Source organism: Spermophilus citellus (genome assembly GCF_964194105.1).
Source record: "Spermophilus citellus genome assembly, chromosome: 3".
Lineage (NCBI taxonomy): Eukaryota > Metazoa > Chordata > Mammalia > Rodentia > Sciuridae > Spermophilus > Spermophilus citellus.
Genome location: NC_138184.1, coordinates 226,451,655 through 226,465,157, shown reverse-complemented (window position 1 = coordinate 226,465,157; position 13,503 = coordinate 226,451,655). Strand labels below are relative to the sequence as shown.

The 13,503-nt window shown below is 49.0% G+C and overlaps 1 protein-coding gene across 3 annotated transcripts in view; it reads right to left on the bottom strand.

Moving 5' to 3' along the window:
* Window positions 1-1,316: 1,316 nt before the first annotated feature.
* The window catches only part of NUB1 (negative regulator of ubiquitin like proteins 1), a 29,847-nt gene continuing 17,660 nt past the window's right edge, over window positions 1,317-13,503 (bottom strand). For all 3 annotated transcript variants that reach the window (XM_081282956.1, XM_081282957.1, XM_081282958.1), the window contains exons 9-15: window positions 10,470-10,656; window positions 9,528-9,635; window positions 8,750-8,902; window positions 5,150-5,296; window positions 3,493-3,582; window positions 2,714-2,891; window positions 1,317-2,553 (exon numbers count right to left, since the gene is read on the bottom strand). In XM_081282956.1, the coding sequence (XP_081139082.1) occupies window positions 2,375-2,553; window positions 2,714-2,891; window positions 3,493-3,582; window positions 5,150-5,296; window positions 8,750-8,902; window positions 9,528-9,635; window positions 10,470-10,656 (1,042 nt within the window). In that variant the 3' untranslated portion in view covers window positions 1,317-2,374. The remainder of the gene's footprint in view (window positions 2,554-2,713; window positions 2,892-3,492; window positions 3,583-5,149; window positions 5,297-8,749; window positions 8,903-9,527; window positions 9,636-10,469; window positions 10,657-13,503) is intronic.

Below are 13,503 nucleotides of genomic sequence, written 5' to 3'. Positions count from 1 at the left end.
ACCACTGTGAGTCCCACCAGGGAGCGCCAGAGGGAGCAAGTCCTAGGATGGCGCTGATGTCCCCAGCTCCAAAATGCAGAGACACAGAGTGTGCAGTCTGTCAGATGCTCTGTAAAAAGGGAGGAACCAGAAACAGCAGTGTATCCCAGTGGTAAGCGCTTGCCCTGCCCCTGTGAGGCCCTGGGTTTGATACCAACACTGCCACAAGAACCAAAAATCAGGTGTTCACCTTTGATCAATCGATTCAGTTGGCTGAGGGGAGGACAAAACAGGGCATCTGGGCAGGAAAACAGGGACAGGGTGTGGTGGTATTACCAGGGCCAAAGGCAGACAGAATCTAATAAGTGGTCAGCATCAAGGACACTTGGCCAGGTCCAGCACGTCACTGCACTGCACAGCCTCAGGTTGACCTTCCCGTCTCCGCTGCGCTGCCCTAGGTCCCCTACCCACCTGGTGTTCACCTCTGGCCAGCCCCTCCCCACCTTTCTGGGCTGACTGGACTCGCCAATCCTTAGACCCTCACTCTTTCCCCACATGCCTCCTTGTGGGTCCAGAACCCTCTCCAGCCCACAAATACGCCACACTCAGCCTGCCACCCTGCTGGGATCTCACCTGACCAGGCCTGCAATGTTCTCCTTTCTCCTGACCCTTCAAGGAGAGCCCTCCCAGAACCACTCGGTAGCAGGCCTCTGTCCCTCCAGCCTCGCTTCTGCTCTTGCAGCCACTGCCCAGCGAGGCCCAGGTTGGGTCTCAGCTGCTGGCTGCTTCTGCAGTGCTGGCCACCTCGGAGAGGGCTTCCTGCAGCTCTCTTGTGGCACACAACAAAACCAGGGCCTGCTGGTGCAGCTGTGGTGCCCTTGGCTTTCCCATCGGCATTAAAACAGGAAGCCAGAAGCCACAACTGGGACCAAATCCTCAGCTGGTGGCCGCTCCCCACACAAGCCCTGCAGGTCCACTTCACACCCCTGGCTGAGGGCTGCTCCCTCGCTCGCATCAGCACAGACTTTCACGAGACCACGGCTGCTGGGGGTCAGACCCAGGGCTGTGCGCATGCTGGCAAGGGCACCCCACTGAGCAATACCCCAGCTCACCACTGCTTCTGAGCACAGCTTTCCATTCCTCACAACACTTGCAATGGAAACGAAAACCCAGGTCACCCGGACCCTCTCAACAGGTAAAACCCAGAGCGCGCAGAATTTCCTGCAGTAAGGCTGACAACTCCCGAGTGTATTTTCCACTGTTTATTTCCATCAGTACCATCCATTGAAAGAGAAAGACAAAGATTCCCACGTTCCAAACCAGACTGCGGTGCATGTGGCCCATTCTACCGTCTGAGTGTTCTGGCTGCTTTTAGAAGGGTCTTAGGGAACATGCCTGGCACTTGATCCACTCCCCACCTGGCGGCTGCCAGCTGCACCCTGGGTGCCGGGTGTTCCCCTAGCACACACTCCAGATGAACGCAGCATGGTGAGAAGTTATTAAAGCCGACAGAAAGCTGACCACACAGCTTGAGGGAGTCTTCTGTCACAAGCTACAGATCCCCACCAAAATCTTGGGAAAATATTTCTAAATCTCTGATAGGTCTCTTGGCTAACAGTGAGTTTCCTATGACAGCAGAGTCTAAAAATGTTAATTAAAAATAAGTTGCTTTGGTTAGCATTTAAAACTTTCCCATTTAATAAAAGATTTTGTATGAGGAATTTTGAATACATAAAGTCTGATTTTCAGCTTTGAATTTCAAGTGCATATTTTGCAGAACTGAGAGCACAAAACACTGACATTTCAGGATAAAGGCGTCTGCCACAATTTCATCTGGCTACTGCAGCCCGTGCCTCGTTTTTATGCCCCACAGCACTTGGAACGGAGATGTAAAGGCTGACCGTGGGGCAGGAGGGACGGTGGTGTGGGAGCACGCGGGGGGAGCAGGGCCCACACCGTGGCTGGGAGGCCACAGCTTCAGCAGCAGGCACAGCAAAAAGCTGCCCAGGAGGCGGGTGACAGGAAGAGGAGACAGGTCTGGTCACAGTCCCTGCTGCTCCCCTTCCCCCGAGACCTTCCTGGGACATCCTCTTCTCCAGCAGCAAGCCTGCTTCCTACTGGGTGAAAAATCAAGCAAAGGGCCGAGTTAGGGTGCACACCTGAAGGCAGAGGGGAAAGCAGAGCAGGCTGCGGAGCCAGGCAGTGCCTTCCCCAGGACCAGCCTCTGGCCCCCGCAGGCCTTGCCTATGAGGATCCCTGTCCGCCCCTCCTGTACCCAGAGGAGGAAGCACGCTTGCAGCAAAATCAGATGAAAAGCAAGAACAAAAGGAAGACCTGCAGGAGACTTTTCATAATGACAGAATTTATAAGCAGAAACTTAGTACTTCTTTGTTCACTAGTTTTTCTTTGCTGCTGACTTTATATTTTCTACATAGGACAAGTACTCTGCAATAATAATCTCTTCATCTTCCAGAGTCGAGTCAAGGTAATCCTCCTCGTGCTCAGGAATGTCTTCCAGTATCTCATTGACAGCCTCTGTCTCCATGTCCTCGTCTGTCGAGGCGCTGGAGGTCCCTACAGTAAGACACACAGTGAGGGACCGCGCCAAGGCCCCTGCGACACACTTCCTGCCGGCCACCCTGTCCCAGGAACATCCTCCTGAGTCTCCAGGTCAGCCTCTCCCTCAGGCCCATGCCTGGGGTGTCTGCTTTCCTGGTGTTCAGACCTGACCCACCTGCGGAATCCGAAGGGGACGTGGATGGGGTGGATGAGGAGTCCTCCCCCGAGAGCTGCAGGTCGGGAGGAAGGATCCCTCCATGGTGAGCGAGGGTCTGAGCCGCCAGCTGGACGTTGCCCCTGAACACCTTCAGCGCGACCTTGGCCATGACTGTGTCAAAGCCCATGTATACCAGCTAGGGGACAGAAAAAGGCCACGGATGTCATGCTCACATGCTGCATGGACTGTCACATCCACGCTCATCTGTGGTGCGCAGCATGCACCCTGCCCTCCTGACAAGTCACCCTTCAGCCTAGCATGCACGAGGCCACCAGGAAAGGGTCATGGACGACCTTGGTGCAATGGGTTGTGTGGCCACCTCAGGGCTGGGAGCAAAGTGCTGTGTGAACTCAGGCACAGGTGTCACGAGCTCAGTGGCCACCAGGCGTGGGGCACTTTAACTTGTGGGGCAAGTATGGCTGGAATCATCACTTGTCACAAGGTGGATGGATCCACAGGACAAAGGGACGTCCTTTTGGTCATGTGCAGAGAACTGGGGATGATGTAAACAGTGGTATGTGGAAAAAAGAGGCAAGCTAGAGGAAGACGGCCTGCGAGGCTTTCTGATTTTTCCTGCTGCGCGTGCTGGCAGCCCTCCCTCGCAGGTCCTGCCTGCAGCCTGGAAACCTGGGCAGCAGCACAGCTTGCCCTGTCCTGCCGCCACCCTGCCCTCCCCAGCCAGCCCACCTGAGGGACCCGGGGCGCCAGAGCTGGGGGCGCAAAGGCCAGTCACTCACTTGGTCAATGCTTTCCTGGGAAGGGCTTTCTCGGCTATTGGTATCAGAATCTGAATCTTTTAACCACATCTGAGGGTTACTGAGGAGAATCTGAAAGCACAGGGACACCGTGACTCACCACAACTGCCCACGGGGCCAGGGCACAGCACCCACAGTGCACCAGCAGACAGCCCAGGCTGTCTACTTGTAGCATAGACAGACCACCTGGGACACTGTGGTGGGCCATGCGAAGGTGCCATAAAGCCAGGAAAGGGGCCCAACCCAGACTGGGGGCCAAGCTGTGTTTGCAGAAGGCTCCAGTCAAATGTCACCTCAGACTGGAGGTTTGAAGGGGGAGCAAAAGTGACCAGGAAAAAAGCTCCCTTCTCCTCTGGGAGCAAGACGTGCCAAGTGGAGAGCAGGAGGAGGCAGCTCAGGAGGGCACATGGTTCCGCCAGAGCGCAGCTCTGGGCAGAGGCCACAAAAGGAAGTGAACAGAAGGCTGCTGAGCAGGCCTCCTCGCCTCTGAAGGCACCACGCCCTCCTGACCTGAGAGAGGCACTAGTAGCTCAGTGAGACCCTGCTCAGTGCTGCATGGACTGTCACATCCACGCTCATCTGTGGTGCGCAGCATGCATCCTGCCCTCCTGACAAGTCACCCTTCAGCCTAGCATGCATGAGGCCACCCGGAAAGGGTCATGGACGACCTTGGTGCAATGGATTGTGTGGCACTGGGGATAGAACCCAGCATGTAACCAATGAGTTACATCCCAGATGGCTTTGTTTTATTTGTTTTTTGAGACAGGTCTTGCCAAGTTGCTGAGGCTGGCTTTGAACTTGCGATCCTCCTACATAGCTGGGATCATAGGCATGCACCACCACTCCCAGCCAGAAGTTGTGTTTGGACCCTTGACTTCACACATTAACTATTAACCTTAAGACCCTCTGGGCAATTTGCCATCTAGCATAAAATACTTCAAGAGTGGCTAAATGGATTTATGAACTACGTTCATTATTAAAAACTATTTTTAGCCCCATAAGTTCCTTCATACAGTCACATTTTCCTGCCTTTTACAGTTCTCTGACATATAAGAAAACTCAAACTAGAGCACTGGAGATAGTTCAGTGGTAGAGCACTTGCCTAGCACGTACCAGGCCCTGGTTTAACTCCCAGCACTGCCCCAAAACAATCAAAGTCAAACTTGATATTCAAATAATGTTTTTTAATTTAAAAATGTTAATAAAAATACTGCCCTATGGGGCCTTCTCAGGCATAGGGCAAATACAGAAGGCAAGACAGGGTGGGCTCCTGTGGCCTCCTTAGCCCAGCAGATGAGGTAGCACCTGGCCACTGACCACTGGTCTACCCCCCTCTCTAGCCCTACCCCAGCCCCCAACACTGCCCTGTCCCCACCCAGACAACAGGCACCTCCTTCTGCCTGGCTCCCTGCTGGTACCTGGCTCCCGCCCAGCCCATGCACCATGTGTGGTCCTCATCCTCTGCTGCTGGTCTGTGGGTACCCCCAGGGCAGTGGTCTCCCACTGTGAGCTCCTGGGATGTAGCACAGCCCCGGCCCTACTGAGAACCTCTTGAACAGACTGGAGGGGCCTGCAGAGTGCAGGAAGCGGGGGCTGGCGGGACAGCAGGAAAGGGCAGCGCATCCCAGGGAGGGGTCACCTTCAGAGCCTCGTCCAGGTTCCCGCCGGCCTGATGAAGGGCGTGCTTGGCTGCGTGTGTGGGGTAGCCCATCCCCTTCAAAGAGTTGATGCTCTCCAGGCGACGCCTCTTCTTCTCTTTCTCCTCTTTCCTGATTTGGGCCAGTTCCTTGGAGAAAACAGCAAGTCCCACTAAGCTAGAGGCTGAGATTTCACAGAAAGTAAAATCCATGCTCTGCTGGGTTCTTGAGGTCAAAAGGTGAATAACCAAACAAAACAGAAGGAGGGGCTCTCTCTACCTAGCCTGGACTGGTCAAAAGCAGCAGAGCCAGGGCAGGGAGCTTGGGGAGCTGCTGCAGAGGCACGGAGGAGGAGCCTCGCAAGCCCAACACTGCATCAAGAACCTGGCAAGCACTCAGGTTCGGAGGCTGCCAGAGACAGGTGGCACACCTCTTCCAGAGGAGGGCAGAGGAGCTTCGGCACCATCACTTTGTCAACAAGGAGACAGAAACTTTCAAGATGCTGAGTGATGGTGCCAAGGTCACAATGACCCATGGCAGTGAGCACAGGGAGAGCAGTCTATGCTCCTCCCAAGATCCACTCCTGCCTTTGGGGCTGAACCCAGCTCCAAGCACCCCTCTTCCTTCATCCTGAAGCGGCAGAATGACCTCATCGCTTAGGAAACACCACAAATTTTAGGTGGCACCATAATTTCCCTCGGGTGTCAGAAGGAAGACCAAGTGGAATGGGTGGCTGCTGAGCTACTTCTGGGGACAGAGGCTAACTTTTGTTCCTAACACAGGAGAACCTCTAGTCAGCTCCCTGGAGTATGCACGACACAAACTCTTACCTCTGCCTCAGCTGTGATGCACCTGTCCCCACCCTCCTGATGTCTGCGAAATGCCCTGGGTGTCTAGTCCTAATGACTTCTGCACATCATAGTGGGCTTCATCGCCTCACCTGTGGACTCAAAGCCTGCAGGGGCTCCCTTCTCCCCTATCAGCCCACAGCTCCTTATTCCTATCTCCCTGGGCCCTACAAAGGCCTCTGAGCTGACCTTGCCCTGCGACTGTGTGCAACCACACAGCCAGCAAGGTTCCCGCATGCCGCCGCTTTATTTTGTTCACACCCCCCCACGCCAGAGGCCTTTACCCAGCCGCATCCTCTGCTTCCAATTACAGCTTCCTCCGTTTATATTCTAGAAGGCAAAGAAATATGCACAACATGCATGCACAAAAACCCTGCCAGCAGTGAGGAGCCTAACCAGAGTTGCCTAACCCAGAACTGCAAACAAGCTGGGGCCTCAAGGGCACTCCTGCAATCACAAATGCCGTGTCAGGTTTATTTTAACCACATAACCAAACATGAGAAAATTACACTATTCTGGAACATTCCTCTGTACCTTAGCAGGAGTGACAATGAGTACTGCACTGAAATACTCTGTACACACACCTTCTGTAAGAGTTGGGTTCTGAAGTCAGGCTGAAGGACAGGCCTGGTAAAACAGGCTGTGGGACCTCCTAGGTAGAATTCTCCCAGTTGAGGACCATGTTGTACAAGAAAATACATACTTTTAAGAACTACACATGATGTAGAGCCTCAGGAACTGAGGGGGCAGTCTTACCTTGCACTTGAGCTCTGGTTCTGTGGGGCACTGTGTTTGTCTTTCCAATATCCATTCTTCGCCTCCCTAGGGTGTGGGGGGCTGACCCAGCTCCCCAGGTAGGCTCTGAATGGTCAATATCTGCTGCCACAGGCCTAAGCCCATCAGGTCTCACAGTCCCCTGGCCTCTGTGAGTGGCCAGTCTGTGAGGTGCTTACGACTTCCAGGAGGATAGCACAGAGGGGAGGCAGACAGACCATGTCCTTGGCAACACGGATAGGCCACTGAATCAACTAACCCTGAGACCATCCCTCTCTGGGGCTTTACAGGCCAATAAACCCCACCAACTTCCTTTTCCATGAGGACAGTCTCGATTTTTTTGTGTTGTTGCTTTTAACCATAAGCACCCCAACTACAACATCCACCAAGGGGAAGGGTGAGCAGGCGCAACTGCTCCATGTGTGCTGATGTTTCTCTGCATTTTCTCCAAGGGCTGAAACTTATCAGTACTCTATTTAAAAGTCAGTCTCTGAGCCAGAGTTCACACTGCAAAATGAGAATTATTCATCCCTGGCCTCACAGGTGGTCAGAGGCAGAACTTAATGACATTACTGTGAAAATGTTTTGTGAATTATAAAGTATTATACAATAATATTTTTCACATGACCTCATTTTAAAATACTGGCTTTCCAAATACTAAAGAAATCTTTTCCACAATGAAGTAAAAGAAAAGTAATAAATGCATTGTCACAAATATCTGCTTTTCTTTTCTGTTTTGGTCCTGAAGACTGAACCCAGGGGTGCTCTACCACTGAGCACCATCCTCAGTCCTTTTATTTTCATTTTGAGACAGGGTCTCACAAGTTGCTCCTCCTGCCTCAGTCAGGTCTGGGAGGCCAGGAGAGGCCACCGTGCCCAGCAATGTCTGCTTCTCTGTCAGTACTGAGTTGGACCACATGCAAACACGCAGAGCCATGCTTTTTAGTCACTGCCTTTACCCATCGCTGATGTCCACAGCAAAACTGGTGGACCATGACTGATGGTAACACTCGTGTCATGAAAGAGAAACCCAAAACAGCCCTTTTGACTGGCTCTCCTGTAATCTGACCCATGAATCCACTCCCACCCCAGAGCCAGGCAGGCCAATGACAGTTGGCTTTCCTGCCCATTCCCACAGCTCCACAGGCTGCTGTCCTCCTAAGGATTACCCTAATAATGTTCAGCAAAAAGGGAACCAGGGATACATATGTGAAGATTCCAGAGAAGGCTGTGGCTGGGGTTCACAGCTAGACCTCTCTGTGAGAGGCTATTGCCAACTTCTTGTTCTGGACAGAAAAGTGGCCCTATTGCTAATAGCCCATCATAGGCTCTCTGAACCCCAGGTCCTCTGCTGTATAGAGAGCATACATGAAAAGATTCTAATTCCAAAGTTCTAAAGCTTTCTTTACTTGTTTTGAATAATTGTAGCTTTATACCTGTGCTTTTGTAACATGATGCTACTTGTTTCTATGATCTGACTTGTGTTTGTAGGCAAGAACACAATCCCAAACTATCATTCTTGCCCCCTGAGAAAACACAGCCCCCTTAAAATGGTTTCAAGAAAAACACCACAGTGGCTGGGGATGGGGCTGAGGCTGGGGCTCGGTGGCAGAATGCTTGTCCAGCACATGTGAGGCACTGGGTTCAATCCTTACTACCACATAAATATAAACAAAGTCATTCTGTCCATCTACAACTACAAAAAAAAATATTTTTTTAAATACACCATGGTGTCTAGAGAGAAAGAAGAGACTACTTGTGTAACCTGCCTGAAAGTTGATGTAATCAAGAACCAAAGTCACTCCTTCCTTTCCTGATCTGGAGTGGTAAGGAGATCCTATTGCTAATACTTCCTATGGGATCATCTCTTGTTCCGTCATACCTGAGGGAGCTCAGGCACTTCAGAAATAAGCTCACTATGCCTCACCCTTCCCAACCTCCCAAAAGGCACAGGCATCAGCATGCACGTGAGGTGGGTACCTCTCTGCGGTTGGAAATATGCGTGGCTGCATAATCCACATTCCCTTCGCAGGCCCGCAGGCCAAGCCGAGCCTCCTGGGCAGTGAACCCCAACTGCAGCAAGTTGTGTACTTTTGACGGGTCGATGTATAGCTCTTCAAAGAGCTGACGTGCCTACAGACAGGGAGAAATGCAAGAATCATGTAACTACAAAAACATCAAAGCCCAACACAAAGCTAAAGCCTAAAAGAATTACTGCAGATCAGATTTTTTTAACAGAAACTCTAACCTCATCCCCTTATTAACCAGAATAAATTGAAGCAGAAAACACTGTCTCTGCCTGCAGAGCTCACCCATACCACAATACGTGCCAACAGGCTGAGTGCTGTGGGAGCGACCACACTGTGACCTGCGCGTCTTTCTGTAATAAAGCTGAGGCCTACTCCGACTCTCCAGCCCCTCTGCTGGTGGCTCTCCAGCCCCTCTGCTGGTGGCAGAGCACTGACAGGAGCAATCTGGGATGCCCCGCAGAGCTGTTACCCGGTCCTGCCTGCTCACCTCTAGACTGCTGGGTGAAATGATAGAAACATCTGCCTGATTAAAGTCACCGTCTTTTGAAGTGTCCTTATAGCATCTGGCCTGAATCCTAACGAATACAGATGTTTTTATAGTACATGAGGGATGGGAGTAGGAAAGAGATGCACATTTCTCACAAGTCACGAACTGCCAAGTTCCTCAATATTTCACTTCTGGGGATAAGAAAAAAGCAGGTGGAAATGCCTACAGCTTCCTTTCTCACCTTGTTGAGGTACTTGCAGGCCTCTTCTCCATTCCCACTGTGATAGTTTCGGATCCCCTGAAGCAAGTAGAGTCTCAAAAACAACACCTTCTCTTTCCCACAGTTGCCCTAAAGTTATTGGTAAAAAGGATAAAACCGTCTTATTTATAATCATTGGTGCACAACGCTCACAGCTATTATTCTGTCTTCGTAGTGTCAAGGTAGCAACGCTGCTGTGACCATAGTGTCACTACTGCTGATGGCAACGTGAAGGCCCCAGACACGTGAGTGCAACACAGGGCCAGGACACCTATCTCAGGCCATCCAGGAGAGGGGCCCCTTTGCTTACTGGAGAAGGTGGTGAAAATCCAGACCAGGCAGAGGCTATCATGCCCCGCGGGATTCTGACAACTTGAGAGATCAGAAGAATCCTTACTCAAGTCACAGCTCTTGGGTTATAACTGATTTCTGTGAACCATTACTCTAGAATTGTGTGTGTGTTTTTTTTTTTTTTTTTTTTTTTTTTTAGTTGTAGATGGACACAATACCTTTATTTTATTTATTTACCTTTTTATGTGGTGCTGAGGATGGAACCTGGGGCCTCCCATTTGCTAGGCGAGCCCTCTAACACAACCCCAGCCCCGGGATGTCTATTTTTTACATTTATATCTTTCATCAGATGCTACTGAATGTGAATATATTACAGGTGCTCTCCTGGTCAGGTGATCATGAGTGTGTGTAGGGGGCATCCATGATCAGAAAACTATGTTCCCCTGGGCTAAATACAGACCAAGGAAAGAGCCAGACTTGTAAATCACTTAACAATTTTTTTAAATATAGCTTAAAAAGAGCATATTACATACTACTATCAGATAAAAGCAGCAGTCTAAATAATTTAGCAGGAACAAATACAATTTCCAGAAATGGGCTCAACAATACAGAAAACAAATGACAGTAACATACTTTTATGTGCACCAGCCGCTGGTGATTTTCCCCATAACAATTTTTAAAGCATTTCTGGGCCAAGTCTAGCTTTCTTTCTGCATCATCCAGGCATTCCAGCTGCTCCAGGCGGAAGTAACACCACACTATGTCCAGCTGCAGCACAGCGTAGTTGTCCACGGTGTCCAGCAGCTCCCTGCAGCACTCGCTGGAAGGAGAGGGGACCACGTCACAGACAAGTGGCACTAGTCACCTTTTAAGGGTATTACTGGAATTCTTTCCTGGTTCTTGATGTGTTGCAAAGATTGCTCAAAAACAAAGATCCCAGCACTTACAAGGGGAGCTGTATTTATAATCTGAATCTTTCCAACAAGGAAAAAAGAAATTAGGGCTCAGGAATAGCAGCCTAAAATCAACTGCCCTAGGATGGAGGAGGACAGACAGACACACCATACCCACTTGGCAGGCTGGGAAAGAGGCCTCGCAGGAAGCAGAATCCAAGGCCACTGTCAGCACCCCTCAGCAAACAGAGGAGACCCAGCTTTACCACAGTGGCTGCCAATTTTGACTGCAAATCAGAAGCCGGAGACATGAACAATCTTTTCCTTTTCTTTCCCTTTCCCTCTTTTTTAGACCAGAAGTAACAGAAGTCTCTCGGGAAGGGGCCTAGATGCTATTTTCTAAAATCTCTAAGGCCAATTTTAATGCCCAGGAAGAGTTGAGAACTACTGCTTTAAAAATAGAGTCCCCCAAATCACTTCTAAGAATGCCTCAACTGACAGAAGATTCTAATAAGGCCTTCAAGCTCGATCATATTCACACTGGGAGGAAACCATCTAGAAAACACCAGCTCTAAGTTGGCTAGCTGATTTCTCACCATGTGCAGACTGAAGGATACTTTGTAGCTGAGATAGTGGGCTGAATCCAGAAAAAGGAAGACATATAAGACAATAAACAGAAGTCAGTTTAGTCTAGAAAGAATGTAGATTCTGTCTGCACAAGATTATTTATTTGGATTTTAAGTGTAATTATATTAAAATTCATAATGCAAATCTAGATCTTCAGTCTTCAAAAAGAAAGGAGAATACCTGGAACCACAAATTTTACACTAAGAAATTCTAAAGGGTTTTTCTGTGTTCACTGTTATATCCTACTAAATTAAGATTGCTTTTATATGAAACGATAGAATGCACAGGTCCTCCAGCTTCCTGTCTTATCAACGAATGTTCAGCAAAGAAAAATGAATTGAGTCTGACCTTGTCATTTACCCCTTAAAACAGTGGTCTCCCACGGGTAAGGCCTGTGCACAGTCCAGTGGGGGTAGGAAAATGTGTTCAAGCAGGTGCTTTACATATATTTGTTATCTCTGTTTCTCCAAATCTGTGGCTCGGCCTAAGAACTCGACTTTGAGGGGAAAAGAAGGAGCCTGTGAATTTGACCCAATCTTTTACTCAAGAGGAGACCTCCTAATCTGCCTTCTAACATGTTCAGGTTTCTGTAAGAGATGGTCCTGCCATTCACAGAAATGGACTTTTGTCACATTTTCAATTTCCTACAGACTCATTCAATAAGCATCAAGACAAGGACTCATCTCAAGTGTGCCTCAGAACTGAGAATATGTGCAGCCAAAAGCCAAAAACAAAAACACATCTCCCACTAGAGGAGTGCATTTTATTCTATTCATTTTAGGAAATCAGCGTCTACATATTAATTCTGAAACTGCTAGGCCTCTATTTGAACCTAATCATGTAAGTTGGGCAAAAAATTGTTTTTTAAAAACCTAGAATAAAATTGTGTTTGTCTTTGTGGGATTGGGAACTAAATGCAGGGCCTTTCATGTGCCAGGCAGGACTTCCCCACTGAGCTACACCGTAGCCCTGGGTATATCTTTATTAATATTTCTTTGATTTACAATTTTAGTAACTTTAATATTCCACACTGCCACACGGTGTGGAGGCACAAACCTTGAGATCTGGGAGGCTGAGGCAGGAGGGACTGTAAGTTTGAGGCTAGCCTCAGCAACTTAGCAAGACCCTGTCTCAAATTAAAAAATAAAAAGGGTTAGGGAAGGGGCTGGGGTTGTGGCTCAGCGGTAGAGCACTCGCCTAGCATGTTCGATCCTCAGCACCACATAAAAATAAATTGTTTATAAAATAAAGATACTGTGTCCAATTATAACTAAAAAATAAAATATTTTTAAAAAGGGGGGTTAGGGAAGTAGCTCAGTGATAAAGTGCTTGCTTACCTTGCACGAAGCCCTGGGTTCTATCCCCAGTACCACAAAAATAAAACACTATCAGTAAATTCTCACAATAAAGCAACATTAAAATAAATGTATGACATTTGTTTAAATAAAATCTGTTGAGCCTCACTTTAGAAAAACTACGTTCTGTTTGGGCTTATGATGATATAACAATGATGATGATTTTGGTATTGAAAATTGACCCCAGGGGTGCTTAACCACTGAGCCACATCCCCAGAGTTTTAATATATACATTTTTAGTTGTTGATGGGCCTTTGTTTTATTTATTTATATGTGGTGCTGAGGATGGAACCCAGTGCCTCACATGCTAGGCAAGTGCTCTGCCACTGAGCTACAATCCTATCCCCCCAGCCCTTATTATTAATAGGTTTCACCAAATCAGGAAAAGTTCTGGCCATTATTTCTTCAAGTCCCTTGTGCCACCCCGCCCTTCAGGACCACCAACTGCACATGTCAGGTTGCCCAACCTGCAGGTGCTCTAGCATCCCCTTCCCTATCCCTTACCCGGTTCTATTTTCCGTGTCATGCTAGAGTTTCTACTGCCCCATCTTCACATTTTCTGAATTTCTTTTCTGCAGTGTCTACTGCAGTTCATCCCACCCAAGGCACCTGTCAGACACTATTTTTCCCTCTCTTAAATTTCAGCATGAGTCTTTTGCATGTCTCCCAGGTCTTCATCTGACACACTCGAGCCCTTCTATAACTTCATGAGTATTTGGAATGTACTGTTTCAATGTCCCTGTGTACTGATTCTAACTTATGTGTCACTTTTGGATCTGCATCTGTTAATTG